Source organism: Sinocyclocheilus anshuiensis, unplaced genomic scaffold (assembly GCF_001515605.1).
Source record: "Sinocyclocheilus anshuiensis isolate Anshui unplaced genomic scaffold, SAMN03320099.WGS_v1.1 scaffold1297, whole genome shotgun sequence".
Lineage (NCBI taxonomy): Eukaryota > Metazoa > Chordata > Actinopteri > Cypriniformes > Cyprinidae > Sinocyclocheilus > Sinocyclocheilus anshuiensis.
The window spans coordinates 281,253-300,010 of record NW_015548271.1 but is presented as its reverse complement, the minus strand read 5'-3'; the positions used below and the strand labels follow the sequence as shown (position 1 = coordinate 300,010).

Genomic DNA, 18,758 nt, shown 5'->3' with positions numbered 1-18,758 from the left:
GGAATAAAATGTTATACAAATCAGTGTAAATGATATATGAACAAGCTCCTCAGTAAAAATCTTCAGAATATACATGTAAAGTTTGGAGTATGTAATAAAACTGTAAAGTTTGGAGTATGTAAGTGCTGCTGAAGTGGGGAAAAAACTTTTGAAGATATGATTTGTAATTTAAATCTACAGACGCAAATAAATAAAGTGCAGTAACATAAACACTTGTGTTTTAGATGTTTTCTTTCCACTAGTCTGAAAGAAGACGTTATGAAAGTAAAAAATCTCCAAATTGATGGGATGGGATGCAGTTTGCTGTAAAAGTTTCTTAATTCTTGACAGTTTGATAATGTAATGAGTCAAAAAAGAGAATCACGGATGATATCGCAGTTCATTCATCACACATGAAATGGGTGGTTGAGTGCATTGCATTGTGGGATACATTATTCTGTGCAGTGTGCTCTGTATTTGCATATTGTTCATAGTGTATATGCAGCATTTTTAGTATCTTTAGAAAGGCAGTATTCCATTCATCTCCAGCATGATCTAATTCTAGATTTGCTTTAGGGAATGTTCACAGTTATTTGATTAGAATTTTAAACATAAAGTCTAAAGTGTTACTCCAAGCATTTGTCACATTTGCATTCTATTTTGTGCTGAAATCTGCTTTATCAACAGTGTTATAAGAGTAAGATACATCATATAAAAATGAATCTCAGAAAAACCACACACATTTTTTCCCCCAATTTTCCCCAGTATTTTTCTTTATGCAAAGTATAATTTCCGGGGGGGGGGGGGGGGCTTTGTCATAATTTTGAGTTGTTTTTTTTTTTTTTTGGCAGGTTTCAAGATGTGTGTATTTGTCTTGTATGTGAATGTGTATAATGTTGTCTTGCAGGGTTTGGCAGGACCGGAGGGAAACCCTGGACCTAAAGGTGTCAATGTACGTACAGCAGTCGTCTCAAAATCTTTTATTATTGCAGTCCTCTAGCCTGTTGTGTCCCAGTACTCAAGAATCAGTGAGCTGCATGAAGTCAAGATCTGACTACTGCATCTCAAGAGATGTTGCTTGTTTCAGAAACTGCTTTCAACATCTGGCAGTGTGCCGCGGCACAGAAATGTGCAGAGAAGGGAGGAGGGCTGTTTCTTTCATCTTTGACCGATAGTACATGTGATCTCACTTAACAAGAAAGAAGAACAGCATATATAGTGCTCCGTCCACCTACAGCAAACAAAAACACCGGCCAATCGCTCACACGCTGCTCTGAATGATTTGTGTCCAGTGCGTTAAACGTGGAAAAAATGAGGATATCATAACCTGATGCTGACATGATCATATTGTTCTATGTATTATTGAAGGATGTAAGCTGCATTATGTGTACATTACTTGTAAATGACTGTGATTAAGAGCAATATACAGTTTTGAAACGTGGCTGATGAAATGAGGATGATAAATTAGCCTGTATCTTGTAGTTCAAGGTTATAAATCTGGTGAGAAAATAAGATCACTCAAGTTTTCAGCAAGTAATTTTGAAATCAAAATACAGCAAGCTGCTGTTATGTTGCCAAACAAACCAATGGTATAAATATCGTAAGTAGATTTGTTCAATCATAGTGGAGGTGGAGATTTAAGGCTCATGGCTTATTAAAAATTCAGTTTTTCTTGTCCAGTAGGTGGCGCTGTCTCTAAAATGCTCTAGTATCATCAGGGCATGGAGGCAATGACTTGCACCAATTTTTGTTCCAATAAGCCAAAGCATTTCAAAGATATGGCCTTGCCTTTTGTTCGTTGTTATTGAATTTCTTAGTGCATTATATGCAAATGTACATCAGAGCACAACTTTTGACCAGCATGGTATCAGGATTATCTGACCAAACTTAAGGGACAATCTGATGAAAGACGTAGAAGGAGGAGTTCAAAAATTGTACTGTATGTAGTTTTGATCTATTGGTGACGCGTGTCTGTTTTTCTGTATCAGGGCTTCATCGGACCTCCAGGAGTTGCAGGAGCGCCAGGACTGGAGGGAGAGAGAGTGAGTTCAAATGCATAATTATATATCATAATTTTTACATTAATGCATATACCATGCAAGCAGATTCCATTAGCATGAACTGAAGCAAAGTAACATGCTGTCGATTGCTACAGGAAGTCATTTTGAATCATCTGTCAATTTGTACAATCACAGAAGTGTGTTTACACTAATGCACTTAGAATTGATGTCAATTAGGCCAGCATGCAGCAATGTGATTAAGTGGCTAAAATTTGCAACTAGATGAAATATTTCATATTAACATGAAACAGGTGTGATCATTTACCAACTCTGTCTCATGTCAGGATCAGAAAAAAACCCGTTTAACCTGGTCAGTTTCGCTTGGTTTCAGTGGTATCTGTAATGGGATTTAGTACATGCAGCAAACTTCACTCTCAGAAATTATATTAACATTTATGCATTTGACACTTTTATCCAAATCAGCTTGCATTTCATTGAAGTTTTCCATGTTCACGCATTCCATGCAAATCAAACCCATGTTTGTGGCGTTACAAGCGTCATGCTTTACTGTTTGAGCTACAGTTCTATTTTTAATATATTGAATTATCAGTTTAATTTTAATTTTAAATCTGTGCTTTTTTCATTTGTATTATTTTGTAAATATTTATTTATTTATTTATAGCTTTAATACTTAAACTAAATGAAAACTACAAATATTGCCCTGGCAACTAACTGAAATAGGTTTTAATAATAATAATAATAATAGAAAAAAAAAGAAATTTCATTTTCAATAAAAAGTTTTTAATCTAATATTTACAGTATATTTCAATATTTATTTCAATTATTTCAATTAATAGAAATTCTTTTAATAGTTTTAGTTAACTAAAATAAGTTAATATTTTTTCATTTACATTTTTGAAATTTAAGTTTTATTCATTCTAGAAAACTAGTTCTACCACAAAAGGATGTTGTAAACATTTAATGGCTCAAATTTAAAGCATTTTTACTGAATAATTCTGTATATTTATGCTCCTGTACACTTGCCCCATAGACTTTCATTGTAAATGTCTTACTGTAAAAGCATGTTTCACTCATTTTACATAATGACGGATGAGTCATAATGATCACAGGTCACAGATGCTGTTTATATCCATCAGTATTCTTTTAATATCAGCATAATGGCGGTTTCGTCCGGACATGTTAGACTGACTAACACACATGGGCTGTTAAGGCATTGTGTTGAGAGTTGCTGCGATTTGACAGACTTAAATTCCCAAATGAATGACATGAGCTGGAAAACACACAAGACAACAGCGTCGAGATTGATGAAGCCCCCCGGCTCAGTGTGATCAATGTGTGTCAGATCGGATCGTTTGGTAACCGCTATCGTCTTGATGTGTTCCAGGGAATTCCGGGTCCTGTGGGAATCAAGGGTCCCAAAGGAAGACAGGTAAACGCTCTCTCATTCTTAAGCTGTCATCAGGGGATATTATGCAAATGAGTGATGCATATTTTTAACAGATGAAGTTACTTGTGGTTGAAGAAAACGCAAGAAAATTAACAAAGAATCTGTTCTTGTCATCTGCCGTCCAGCTGTAAAGGCGACAGCATTATCCTGGTGGAAGATGTTATGCAATGTTTAAAAGTCTACATTAGTACAGAAACATTGCTACACTTCTTAAAGGGGTTGTGAGGGTCATTCTGACTGATGTGCATGTGGTAAAAATATATGTATGTATGTGTGTGTATATATATATATATATATATATATAATGTATACATACAAGTCAGTAAACAAATCTGTAAGTTATTGTGCAATAGTGATGAACCAGGATATTTTATGATTAGCATGTGCCAGTACTTTAGGATTATCAGCAATAGTGCATTTTCTGTTTTAAAATTTTCATCTTGTGAATGTTGAGTAAATATTATGTGAAATAGGTGTTAATTTAGATTTTTTGTACATCTTATTTTCACCATAAACTCATTTAATAATAAGGGTTAGTAATAATAATAATAATTTAATCTTCAATATTTAACTTATTTTAATATAATAATAATAATAATAATAAATCTCTTTAAATGTTAATTAATTATTTGTAATTATTTAATTTATAAATATTTAACATTTAGGTTCAGCAAGTACATGTTACAAATACATGTTATTTTCCACCATTAAATTATATAATAATAATAATAATAATAATAATAATACTCTACCATAAAATAAAAAAATAAAAAATATTATTAAACAACATCAAAAATAATAATAACTATTATTATTATTATTATTATTATTATTATTATTATTATTATATAATCCTATAGATAGTCTATAGATATTGGTATCAGCATCAGCCATTAAAAAGTCAAACTGGTTGAGCACAGTTGTACAAGTCTTTGGTTTTTAACCAGGAGTCTTCAGACATTTGATCAATCATTCCTCGATTGATCAGATTCTCAGAGATTCTCAGAAAGTCACTCTCAGCTTCTCTAAACTCTGGAGAGCAGCTCATGTTGGTAGTGCATTTTCTGTTTTAAAATTTTCATCTTGTGAATGTTGAGTAAATATTATGTGAAATAGGTGTTAATTTAGATTTTTTGTACATCTTATTTTCACCATAAACTCATTTAATAATAAGGGTTAGTAATAATAATAATAATTTAATCTTCAATATTTAACTTATTTTAATATAATAATAATAATAATAATAAATCTCTTTAAATGTTAATTAATTATTTGTAATTATTTAATTTTAATAACTATTATTATTATTATTATTATTATTATTATTATTATTATTATATAATCCTATAGATAGTCTATAGATATTGGTATCAGCATCAGCCATTAAAAAGTCAAACTGGTTGAGCACAGTTGTACAAGTCTTTGGTTTTTAACCAGGAGTCTTCAGACATTTGATCAATCATTCCTCGATTGATCAGATTCTCAGAGATTCTCAGAAAGTCACTCTCAGCTTCTCTAAACTCTGGAGAGCAGCTCATGTTGGTGTAGTTTTGGGAAGTGTTGGTCCTGAGAAAGCCTGGAACGGTGCCAGTGTGCCAGCTGGGCTCCTGCCCGCTGTCTGCAGCAGAATGATTAATCACAGGCATCTCCAGCACGGATGAAAGCTTGCTGGAAGACGTTCAGAGGCCCCTGGGCTCTCAAAGACACAAGCAAGCATGCAGACGCTCTCCTGAACTGCAAACCGCTGCCATTTACAGTAACATGCACTGATCAGGATACCTGTGTAAAGACATGAAATAAACTACTGTACGAGATCAGATTCACAGCCAGACGAATCGTGATGTGTGATCTGGCCTCATGGAAATGAGACTGACGCAGTGTTTTTGCAGGGTGTTGTTGGAGATGCGGGTGAGCGAGGGCCGCCCGGACCGGACGGAAACGAGGTACATCACATAAACAGTTATATAGAGTTAAGATGCATTCATTTCAGATTTACTGGGCCTTTGCTACAGATTGGGACAATAGATCTATATTCATAATTTCATTCAGGGAAAACCAAAGTATACCATGCACTGTTTTTGGACAGTACAAAGGTATTATTTTATGTATATGAATTAATGTATTAAAATTATGTCTAATAATTATGTATTAATACTACAACAACAATTGTATAAATAAATATTTAACATTAAGTTTCAGAAATTGTATGTACATTTTATTTTTTAGAATTAAATCATATAATAATAATAATAATAGTTATTATTAGTAGTATTAGTATTAGGTAGATAGTCTGTGGGTATACTGATATCAGTGTCAGCTATTAAAAAGTCATATTGGTTGACCACAGTTGTACAAGTCTATGGTTTACAATAATTATGTATAATGTATATATTCAGTAAACTTCCGTTCAAAAGTTTGGCGAGATTAAATAAGACTAAATAATATGAATTAAATTAGATTCAATAATAATAATTAATACTTTTATTCAGCAAGGATGCATTAAATTGATCAAAAGTGACAGTAAAGACATGTTACAAAAGATTTCTATTTCAAATAAATGCTGTTCTTTTGAACTTTCTGTTCATCTGTGAATCCTGAAAAATCAAATGTATCACAGTTTCCACAAAAATATTGTGCAGCACAACTGTTTTCAACATTGATAATAATCAGAAATGTTTCTTGAGCAGCAGATCAGCATATTATACTGATTTCTGAAGATCATGTGACACTGAAGACTGGAGTAATGATGCTGAAAATTCAGCTGTGCATCACAGAAATACATTACAGTTTAACAGATATTCACATAGAAAACAGCTGTTTTAAATTGTAGTAATATTTAACAGCAGTGTATCAAAGCACTAATGAATTAAACATTTGGATAAAATCTGAACCACTCCTAAAGGATGCCAATTTTCTTCCAACATAAAAGTCATCAATGCATCCATTGCGACTATCAGTAGGGCATAAAATTGAATTTAAGAATATCTTTCTGGATTATGTACATTTCTGTGTGTCATTTATCTGTCAAGACGTCAATTAGTAGGGTTTCTGATAATAATACAATGTCCAAAAATAAATAATACAGTGTATCTGATAATAGTACAATGTATCAAAAACCTGAAACTCCTAACAGCTGTAGAGATCTTTGATGTCTTCAGTTCAAGACAGTTTAAAGATGTTTGAAAATACTCCTACATGCAGACAAATCATCAGACCTGTTCCTCATGAATGCATTGTGGGATTGAGTCTCTTGTGTTCGGTGTGTTTCAGGGGCCTGTCGGAGGAACCGGCAGCAGTGGATTTCCAGGCCTGAGAGTGAGTTCTTACACACACATGTATCAACAGAGAAGGGTAAATCAGCTTCACCGTGCAGATATTACTGCATACAACACACACTTAAAACTGGGCTTGTATCTCTGTTCACTCGTTCTGTCCTTGATTCTCCTTCATCACTAATGTTTAGGAGAACAGTTTTCTTAAAAACATCTTTCAGTATGGATCAAAAGCATTATCAGATCCAAAAATACTGTGTCACGCGGGGTTAATAAAATTAAAACAAAACCATAAAAAATGTTTTGTTACTTATGGGGCCCTATCATACACCTGGCACAACGCAAATGCTTTTTTGCTAGTTTCAGTCTGACGCAGTTATCATTTTCATGTCCTGCGGCATGTTGTTTAAATAGCAAATGTATTTGCACCGATTTGTGCATCTATGGGCATGATGGTCTGAAAACGAGGTGTGTTCAGGTGCATTGTTGCATTGTTTGAGGTAACTGAAATAGACTGCGCCATTGACCAACTAAAACCTGGTCTAAAGTCAATGGCGCAGTTTTTTTAAATAATAACAAGTTTAATTTATATAGCGCCTTTCCCAATCATTTCATACATAGATGGACAATAGACATTTGCCAAGTCCAGAACGTGCGATTGCAGTTGCATACCACAGTAATAATGCAGAATCATAATCACAATCACAAAAAAAACAAAAAAACATTTATTTTATTTTAGCTAGTTTCCAAGACATTTCTCATTTTCATTTAGTTTAGCTTGAAGTACTAAAATAACTTAAACTGAAATAAAAAATACATTTTATATATAACAATAATTAAAGGGGTCATATGATGCGATTTCAAGTTTTCCTTTCTCTTTGGAGTGTTACAAGCTGTTCGTGCATAGATAAGATCCCTGAAGTTGCAAAGACTAAAGTCTCAAATCCAAAGAGATATTCTTTATTAAAGTTAAGACTTGTCCACGACCTCCTAAAATGCCTCGTACACGCCCCCATGTCTACGTCACTATGTGGAAAGATTTGCATAACGCCGCCCAAAGAAGATAGTTTATCCAGATTATTAGTAATAATAAATGAAACTGCTTATTTGCAGGTGATTTTACTTCATGCACCGAATCAAATATTGTGATGACAAGTAAAAAACTGCAAAAGCTGTTTTATACTGAAAAAAAAAATTTATAGTATTTTTAAGATATTTTACATATGTTATTTATTCATTCATTCATTCATTTACAGTGTTTATTTACTGTGTATTTCTTTCAGTACTTTTGGTATGAGAAAAGCACATTATATACGTGTCAATAAAATGTATTAGTTGTATTAATAATAATAGAAGAAATGCTAAAACAAATCCTGTAACAGCCTAAACTGGTCTTAGCTGGACTCCCAACCTGGTCAGGCTGGCCTATTGAGGTTTTGAGCCGCTTGGTGCTGTAGACCAGTTTGGAAATCCAATGAAATAGTCTTTTGGAAACTTAAAGGTGCATTAAAATCATCACGACCACAATCATCATATCATATCTCCAGCAAAAACACCATCAAGTCATGTGACAGTATAGCATCATTGAGATACTATTACACTGTAGGTTTTTTTTTAATTGAAGCTTGTTTCTGAATAAAAAATAAACAAGGTAATTTTTTATGATTTATTATTATTAAATTTTTTTTTATTTATAAAAAATTTTGTATAAACTCACACTTGAGGATTATAAAGTCATGATATTGCGTGATGATATGAGTTTATATCTCACAATTCTGAGAAAAAAAGCCAGAATTGTGTGATGAATTTATTTACAATTATTTATTTTTTTTTCCTGTGGCAGAAACAAGCTTACGTAGTTGTTATTCAATATTTTGAATTTGTTTTTATTTTTGTATTTATATTTTATTTTTTTATGTAATTTTAATGTATGTTTTTTTGTCATTTTTATTATAGTTTTTTTTATAAATGCTATATATATATTTTAATTAATTGTTTTCAAGTTTTAGTTATTTTAGTTAAACAAAACATTTTTTAATAATATTGCCTTGGCAACTAGCTGAAATAAAGTAACTGTTATTTTAGTTTAGTTTAATTAACAGTTATTTTATTTCAATCATCAAAACTACTTTTTTATGGGTTTAGCTTTAGTTTTATGTAACTACAGTGTTAACGGTAAATGTTAAATCCACTCTTACTTCTTCATTTGTGTGTGTTTCAGTCTGTTGCATGTGTTCAGATCCTGTAGTCTCTGCTCTCTGAGTCTCTGCGGAGCCATTCACGTGTTTGTGATGTTCAGTAAGCGGTGTCTAACAGTAGAGGAGCGTCTGCTCGTCTCGTTCCGGCTTTAAAACGAAACCCCCGGAGCCGTATAAAGCGCTGGACAGAGATGTCAGGGTGTCAGATTTAGAGCGGGATGTTGCAGCCTTCTCATGATGCTTTCACTGCTGTTTCTGTCTCTGACGGATCAGCTGATGACCAGAGAGGTCCTGATGTGTGTTTAAGAGCTGGCAAAATCAGCTTCTGTGCTGTTAAATGCCCTGTTGAACAGGATCATGTTGATTCTAGCTCTGATATGTCAGACTCACTGAAATGGGAAGCACATGAAATAGAGACAATACTAGAGAAACAGAGGCTCGGTCGAGTTTCTGATCTGTTCTGTCATGCCAGCTGATATTCTGGAACAAATTGGTAATTAACTTTATTTAGATTCATTCTTTTATTCACTTTTTAGTTGCATGAGGTCTGACTAAATTTAGATAATGAGATAAAACTTGTTTCTTTGTTAAAAAAATAAAAATAAATAGAAATCTATTAATATTTGGAAAATATATCAATATTATTAAAGAATATAGTTGTATATAAAATGTATAAATATATGAATGTTTCATATTGTACAGTCAGAATATATGAATATTTGGAAAATAGATATATACATACTTTTATATGTTACATATAAATAAATTATGAACCATGTTCCGGGGGTTAAAATTTTATTTATTTTAATTTTTATCTTTATAATGTTACAATAATATAATGTCCTATTTCAAATAAATTCTTTTGAATTTTCTATTCAGGAAAGAATTTATTCAATGTTAGATGCATTAAAAATAACATTTTTCAGGCTTTTAAACAATTTTGAGGAGTACCATATTTACCCCCATTCTTCTTTTAATTTAAGTAAATACTGAAAAATTGTTGGTAATTGCTACAGTTATGTATTTATTTAATATTAGAAAAAAGTAATGAATACTTTTATTGATCAATTACACATTAAAGTAATCAAAAGTGACAGTAAAGACATTTATAATGTAACAAAAGAGTTCTATTTCAAATAAATGCTGTTCTTTTGAACTTTCTATTCATCTGTGAATCCTGAAAAACAAAATGCATCACGGTTTCCACAAAAATATTGTGCAGCGCAACTGTTTTCAACATTTTTCAATGTTTCTTGAGCAGCAAATCAGCATATTAGAATGATTTCTGAAGATCATGTGACACTGAAGACTAAAGTAATGATGCTGAAAATTCAGCTGCGCATCACAGGAATAAATTATATTTTAACAGATATTCACATAGAAAACAGCTATTTGAAATTATAAAAATATTTCACAATATTACTGATTTTGCTGTATTTTAAATCAAATAAATGCAGCCTTAATGAGCAGAAGAGACTTCCGACCCCAAACTTTTTAATGATTATTAACACGTTAAGCCGCTTGTCTAAAGATCCCAGAATCTGATATATTAACACTCTTCCACTAACTTGCATCTCATCTTCTCCTCGTCACATTATGATTCCCTGTTGGGAATTCTGTACATGGGATGTTTTGAACATTCCCAGATCGATGCGTTTTCTGCAGGCATTAGAATAGCAAATGAGTCGTATTTCACCTTCTTCTTCTCTTTCTTCTGTCGTTTTTATCACGCGCAGCGGACAGAAGAGCTTTTTTATGGACTGTGTGTGATTTGTTTGTGATCTGTGAGTCTTTCCCAATCATCTACCAGCTCCAGATGAGCGGCTTTCCTTCAAGCCACATGTCTTCACAAGCTAAATAAACAAAGTCCCATGGCATTACCATGATTTTGCACATGTACTATGGTAATACCGTGGTATACTGATGCCATTACTGGCTTTGTAGCCATCTGGATCCTCTAGTGCATTATTTTACTTCACATTCTCTCATAAGACTGAAGAGCATCATCTCTCCGGCTCTGAGAGGTATTTTTCCTGTAGGTTTGAGGTGAAAGAAGAGGCTGGTTCCCATGAATCAGTGCAGACATGAGAGCGGTTTATTAGTGCGCTTCTGACTTCACGTCTGATGGCCCTTTAATGAGAAACACCGGCTCTATTAGTGCTGCTTTCACAGAAACACTAGAAGATACAGATATGACTCGAAAATATATTGTTACACTGTAGAAAGATATTACAGCATTATGATCAGTAAGTAATGGCAACATGTGTTTTAGTTACTTTAACTTATCAAAATAATTCAACAAAATTCAACTTCAGTCATTATGATATAACTCAAGTTAAAATGACAATTTGATTCAACTTAAAAAAATGTAAAGCAGCGACAGATATTTTTCAGTGTTCATATAAAGTAACTTATTTATATAAGTAAATGTATTTCAGATTGAAAAGTTTCAAATTTCCCTGCTTTATATTTCTGTGTTTTTGTTGTTTTTGATTGTTTTGAATAGTTTTTTTTTTCTGATATGTTTATATTTAATGTTATTTTCCCTGCTAGAATATATATTTTCCAAAATGTATATAAATGTATATACTAGGGCTGGGCAAGTTAACGCGTTATTATCGCGTTAACGCATTAATTAATTAACGCCGACAATTATTTTATCGCGCATTCACGCCATTTTTTATTATTATTAATGTCTGTTGCTCACTATTATTTAATAAAATGTATATAATATAATTTAATTTTTTTTCTTATTTCTGTCAATATATTTAGCCATTTATACAGAAAAAGCAGCAAGACTATCTGTTTTTTTTTTCACTACAATTTCATTTATTTATTTATTTGTTTGACAAATCCTTTTTTACATGTAAATGTGTTCCCTTGGAATCTATGTCATGCAAATGCATTCATATATTATTATGAATATGAATATTATTACTTTAATTAAATATTCCATTTAAATACATTTAAAAATCACTACATTATTTAAATTGACTTTTTTTAAAAAGTTGTATGACTTACAGTATCACCTTTAGAACGTGATTGTAAAGTAAAAATGTTCCTCCTGCAAGATAACATTTATTCAGTCTTTCCCTTGACCTTCTGTCCCGACCGCGAGAGACTGTAAAAGTACATTTACCGCAGTGGGAAGCGGGTTAATTCTGCTCTTCCAGGAGTAATTGTGTAAATGTGCGTGTGAGAGCTCAATCACAGATAAAGTGTGTCTAGGGCTCTGCGTTTCTAACATGCTGTTTGTAAAAAGCCAGAAACTGCCTGCCATGATGGTGGACGGTGGGACTGTCCTCATACAGCATTCACTGAATTATTCACCAAACGCTGCATCTCTGTCTCTTCTCTCAGGGTGATCCGGGGCCCGAGGGACCCCGCGGCTTTCCTGGCATTGTGGGACCTCAGGTAATGTCACGTCACGCCTCAGTGTTTCTGTCACCTGATTGGCTGGACACTGAAGATCTTGTTCTCTCATTGGCAGGGCCTGACCGGAGGGGCGGGGCCTCCTGGAATGAAAGGTGATAAGGTGATTTAAATATTTCTATTATTGCAGCGAACATGCGAACTTATGAGGTTAATGTGTTGCAGAAATGAACTTGAATTCGTTTATGTTTCTCATGACCTTGAAGGCTTCTGAAAGTAGTTTTATTGAGAAATAGAAGATGTGTTCATTTGTGAAATCTTTTAAAAACGGCAAATTACTACATTTGTGATGATTTTAAAAGCTTACTAAACTAGTTCTGTAGATAAATAAAAGATATGTCCACAGTTATGTTGTAACTATATTATAGCTATAACTGAAACCTTGAAAAAACTATTTTTTGTTGCTTGAAATAAAATAAACAAAATGCATAAACGAATAAATAAATAATAATATAATAAATAAATAAAATGCAAATTTTATAAAATGAAGAATTTTTTTAAATTTTATTTTATGTCGTTTCCAAGCATTTCTCTTAACTTGGTGTACTAAAATAACTAAAAGTAATTATTAAAAAAAACTGTATAGGTATGTGTAAAAATAAAAACAATAACTAATAAAAATGACCAAAACACACAACGAAATTACAGAAACTTACAGAAATTAAAATGAAAATGGAAAATACAAAAATAAAAACTAATTGAAATGTATATATATATTGTTACTTGAAATAAAATGAATGTTAACTGAGATAATAAATAAATAGCCTTAAACTTTTTATTTGTTTCTCATTCTCATTTATTTTAACATGATGTACTAAAATAACTAAAACTAAAACTGAAATAAAAAAATAGATATATATTTAAAAAATGAAAAAAAAAATTTAATTGACAAGATCTTTAACTAAAATTCAAATGAAAGTACAAAAATAAAAACTTTTTTTTTTTTTAACTAAAAATTCTATGAAACTGTATCTCAATGATAATAAAATAACACTGGCTGGAATCTAGACAAAGAAAAGCTCAAATATGAAAAGGTTTTGGTTTTCATCACATCGTTTCCAGACAGTCATTTGTGTTATTTCTGAGTTTTCATCACTGCAGTATTATTCTACCGTGGAAACTGTATGCAAACTCTTGGCTGCTGCTGTATATACAGTATATATGCATGCATGAGATCCAGTTCAGGCATGCTGTGCTCTGGTCCTATGTCTCCTCTCTACTCTGTAATCCTGATGCTGTATGATTTAGGCTGAACCTGGATTGAGGGGTGAACCGGGAGAGACTGGCTTTCAGGGCGACAAGGTGAGCGTCAAGATGAAACAGTACGTTTGGTTTATATGGTCATGAAATAGCATCAGTCTGTCTGTCTTGATAGTTGTACACTGATTGGTATATTCCCTTGTGTCTGAAAGTTTGGTGCATGATAGGAATCTGCTGCAGGAATCTCTACAAATGCATTATTAGGCCTTTAAGATTTATGCTTTTGAATTGCATGTTAAATATCCATTCATTTGAATTTCACAGATTTAATATATACTAAAAAACGAATATACTTTGTGTTACATTCTTGTCAGTCATAAATAAATGAAACGGGTTCAGATTCTTAAAAAGTCATTGCATAGTTTATTATTAACTTTTTGCATCTATTTAAATTTACATTTAGTCATTTAGCAGACGCTTTTATCCAAAGCGACTTACAAATGGGGAATATTTAATTTAATTTATAATTTAAATAATCAATTGTTTTGTTTAATATTATTTGTATTATTTTTATACATTTTGCATTTTATATTTAGCGTTTTTATTACATCTATTTAAATAGAATAACATTTAAATTTGTAATTATTATATTGTTTTTATTTATATATATTTTATATATCCATATTTTATCGTAAAATTAAAAGAAATTGTGTTTTGCTATAGAAAATTAAGTCAAATTTTTAGGAAGTATATATATATTCAAAGATTACAAATATTTTAAAAATAACAACATGATAATAAAAATGTGATATGTATCACATTTGTATTTTTATATTATTTAAAAAATATTTTAAATTTTTTAATTACTAAAAAATGATTTTCGATTATTATATAAATATTTGTAATTTTTAAAATGTACTTTTAACTGCCTAGAATAAGCATAGCTCTGTTCATTGTGGGAAAAAATAAAATTTGTTCCGTTAAAATTTTTTTTAACATGGTTAAAATATGACTAGCTGGGGAGCGAGCAATATTCAATGAGTTAAAATGTATGAGATTTAAACAAATTGGATGTATTAATGATAAATATATAAAGCTGGTTATTGTGCCTTTAAAACACATTGCGTATAGTAGTCCTATTACAGAAATCTGACCTGTTTCATTTATGTATGACTGACAAATATGAATCATATTACGTTTAAACAGTGGAATGCAAACGGATGGACATTTTATATGCAATTCAAATACAAAAATTTTACATATTTTTTGAGTGAAAAAATCATGAACTACTGGTTAAGTGATGGAGATTGGTTGGTCTGAATGTGTGGGAATGCTGTGTGTGAAGATGGATTGGGTGGTTTCTGCAGACAGCGAGGAGACTTTTGTTTTGTTTGTGTCTCTCTTTCAGGGGACGGCTGGTAATCCAGGCCCGACGGGGCCACGCGGAAAACCAGGACCTCTCGTAAGACCCTCTGTGTTCAATACGAATGCTGTCGATTGTCAGTAAACCAACAAATCTGGCTAGAAATCTGAGAGAGACTGAACTATGATCTCTTTTGATGTATATATATGATGTTTTCTCTCTGAAAGGGGAAAACAGGTGACCCGGGACCACAGGGGCCTCCGGGGCCACCAGGGCCTGAGGTGAGAACCAGAGCTCAGGAAAACTGTCAGGATTGTGTGGAGGTTTGAGTCAGGAACAAGCGTCCAGTTTGCTCGTGATGTAAATCAATGAGATCTTTATATCAGTACAGCAGATACTGACATAAAATGATCTAAATATCAGTGGTCGCTCTATATCTGCAATAATATGTCTTGATAAGATTAGATTGAAACGATCCAAACATATAATGCAATGCAGTGCTGATTGAGAGCTGAAGAAATAAAGGCTCCTCAGAAGATGTGAGATGTTCTGGAGGCTTGTGAAGATCATTCCTCCGCTGAGGAACAGTGAAAGTAAAGCTTCTGGAAACAAACGCTCCTCAAAAGATCCTGAGGATCAGATTTGAGACTCTAAAACATGATTGATGGAGAATCAAGTAAAGCTGAGCTGCTTCAGTCCAGTAAGTGTTCATCTGGAGATATTACTGCAGTTATTCTGACCTTTACTTGATCAAAACCAGTAGATTTCACATCAAATGCTTCTCCCAGAGTCTGCTGTCCCTTTAAATCTGACTGCACGGATCCAGTATAATGATACACATCCGATTTCTTTCTCAGTGGTCTACATTAATTTAAAACATAACCGACTGTGTTTACGAGAATGATCGTCGAGACGGGTACTATTGACATAATTCTGTGTGTGTGTGTCTGTTCAAACATGAGGAGATGCGAAAGACGAATCAACTCGGTCTGAAATGCTTCTCTCTGTGTGCGCTTCAGGTGTGAGTCAGACCGCAAGACGAGACGGCAAAGAGTTGTTTTCTGCAACTTATTGCACTTAATAACTCTTTTTAACGTCAAGCAATTCTCTGCTATATGCGTCGAACTAAAACTTTGACCTTTTGCAACGTTTTGATTTAAGTAGCTTATTATTAATATGATTCAGATATCGCACGCCCCTTGCAATATGCATATTGCGATATTTACATTTGCGATATTTCGATAATTTCGATATATCGTGCAGCCCTATCCCAGACTAAAAAAAAAAATTACAAATAAGCAGATGAAATCAATTGACTTGTTTAGCATTTCTGCTCTGATTTTGAGAGGAATGTCAATAATTGTATTGGTTATGTTTAAATTAGCTGAAAGATTTGGAGTAGACTTGAGAGCAACGCTCTTATTAGATCAGTGCATGTGGCCATCAGACGCCCAAACCTTCTTCAATACAACAAAGCATTAATCACATTACAGCTGTTTATAGTCTCCAATAAATAGCCTGAATTGTGTCTTTTTTGGAAGGCATGTCTACTTCCTTGTTATTTGTGTTAGTTTTTGCGTTTGTCTTTCGTTAATTCCGAACATGATCATGGCTCCTCGCAGCTTTATCAGAGTAAACGCAGAAGCATCTGTGCGGCAGATGAATGAAACTCATCCAGCGCAAGAGTTTAGCGTCTCACGTGCTAGTTTGATAGCAACTAGGTGGTTAGGAAGTTGGCCTCTAGTGGCACTTCTGTGTTATTTCATGCTCGTGTCATGCTGTAGCTACATTCCTGCCTGCAAATGAATGTAATTAACATTTCTAAGGAACTGTTGTGGAGCAATATCCTCCTTATAAGTCAACAGGAACTTGACATGACTCTTTTTTTTACTTTTGTTAATGCATGTTCCTGATTATTATTATTATCACATATATACTATTAGTATAATTTTTTTATTTTTTATTATAAATAATATTTATTATAATTACAATTAATTAATAATTTATATAAATTATGTAGTAATAATTATTATTATTATTAATTATTTTTATTTATTTTTATTATTGTTGTTGTTATTATTATTATTATACAATTTAAATTTTTATTTAATATCTTGCTGCATCTGATCGTATTACAGAAATAAAATGGATTCCGAATGACATTCATGTTAATTTTAAGAGCAAAACATCAGACCCACAGCATAATAATATTATTTAATATTTACCATAATATTTATTTTTAATAACCATAATAATAATAATTATTATTATTATTTAATTTAATTTTTTTATTATATTATAATTTATAATTATATATATGTATATTTGTATGACACTTTTTGTTGACTTAGAGAGCAAAACATCAGACCCACAGAATTCCTCTTACTTCCAAGCACTGGTGTGAGAGAGTCATCAACAGTAGTAAACTCTTTGTTTTATTCACGTGTGAATGGGGAGAGTGGTTTAAATATGCTTTATAAATCAATGCTGGACTGTGCTTTGGATGGGTTTTGGATGGGTAACATCCTTCTGTTTTAGTCACCATGACAACAAGCCAACATACACGAAACTCACTCCAGTGAAACACTCAGTAACGCAATATTTCTCAGAAGTATAGAAAAACACTAGTTATAAAGGTAAACCCTGCCCTGCCTGACCCTAATTTATAGCAAGTGGGCATGGTCTGATGACAGGTGGGCGGAGCTGTAATGATAGAGGCGGGGCAGCCGTTAATCACTGTATAAGGTGAATGTAAGGTGAAGCTCATTATGTATTCTTTATGTATTTCTCTCCATGTTTTATAGGGTTTCCCAGGAGACATTGGTGCACCAGGACCCAACGGCCCCCCAGGACCAAAGGTACGCATGTTCTCTAATTAAAATCATGACTGTCTAGACAGCAGCCTACCTAGACGCCTATACAACCTCAGATTTGTTCCAAAAGGTGGGCATCAATCTTATGCTGCCTTCTGAGGTTTTAGGTTTAGTTTCTCTCATGATGCTGCCTCAATAGTAGACAGCGAGGCCCCTCACTAGAGCTCATTTGTTACTCTCACCCAATATGTATCTCAGTCTTTGAATGAAAAAAACACGTTTTTTCCCAGTTTTCCTCACTGCACAGAATCTGTGTGTGTGTGTGTGTGTGCGTGTGTGTGTGCGTGTGTGTTTAGGGTATTCAAGGAGCCCGGGGCCCCCAGGGACCACCAGGGCCAAAAGGAACAGAGGTAAAGAGTTCATCTCCAATCTCACACACCAGACAGACAGAACTATCTATCTACTGTCTGTCTGTCTGTCCGTCTGGCTGTCCATCTGTTTTTCTATCTATCTATCTATCTATCTACCTATCTATCTATCTATCTATCTATCTATCTGTCTGTCTGTCTATCCTTCTGTCTGTTTGTCTTTCTGTCTATCAATCTATCTCTCTGTCAGAGTGTGTATATTGGTATAAAGTGAATGAAATCTCCTCTGCAGTAGAATAGAGCTGCAGTAGAGTCAGTTCAGTGATGTTCTTCTGCTCTTCTTTCATCGCCTCATTTCTTGTCGAGCTTGTGGTGTGATGTGTACAGTGAAGGAATGTTATCTTGTCTACGGGCGATGTTCGGTGGGATCTGTTCACTGAATGTTTACTAAACCGCTTCCTTGTGTGTTTCTCCAGGGAGACGAAGGCCCCCCGGGTCCACCTGGAAAGCCTGGTCCCACTGTAAGTGTCTTTCTTTTTCAAGATTCATGTTTGTTTGTTGCTATTTGTTGTGAATGTATACAGGCAGAAGCATTTACAATTACACCTGTGTGTGTGTGTGTGTGTGTGTGTGTGTGTGTGTGTGTGTGTGTGTGTGTGTGTGTG

General features: G+C 33.2%; 1 protein-coding gene across 1 annotated transcript in view; it reads left to right on the top strand.

The window, feature by feature from the left end:
• Window positions 1-18,758, top strand: part of LOC107655744 (collagen alpha-1(XXIV) chain-like) — a 118,736-nt gene that overhangs the window by 45,014 nt on the left and 54,964 nt on the right. Inside the window, exons 10-22 of the mRNA XM_016443317.1 lie at window positions 887-931; window positions 1,968-2,021; window positions 3,385-3,429; window positions 5,337-5,390; window positions 6,718-6,762; window positions 12,278-12,331; window positions 12,408-12,452; window positions 13,598-13,651; window positions 14,958-15,011; window positions 15,140-15,193; window positions 17,717-17,770; window positions 18,082-18,135; window positions 18,570-18,614. Of these exons, the coding sequence (XP_016298803.1) occupies window positions 887-931; window positions 1,968-2,021; window positions 3,385-3,429; window positions 5,337-5,390; window positions 6,718-6,762; window positions 12,278-12,331; window positions 12,408-12,452; window positions 13,598-13,651; window positions 14,958-15,011; window positions 15,140-15,193; window positions 17,717-17,770; window positions 18,082-18,135; window positions 18,570-18,614 (657 nt within the window). The remainder of the gene's footprint in view (window positions 1-886; window positions 932-1,967; window positions 2,022-3,384; window positions 3,430-5,336; window positions 5,391-6,717; window positions 6,763-12,277; window positions 12,332-12,407; window positions 12,453-13,597; window positions 13,652-14,957; window positions 15,012-15,139; window positions 15,194-17,716; window positions 17,771-18,081; window positions 18,136-18,569; window positions 18,615-18,758) is intronic.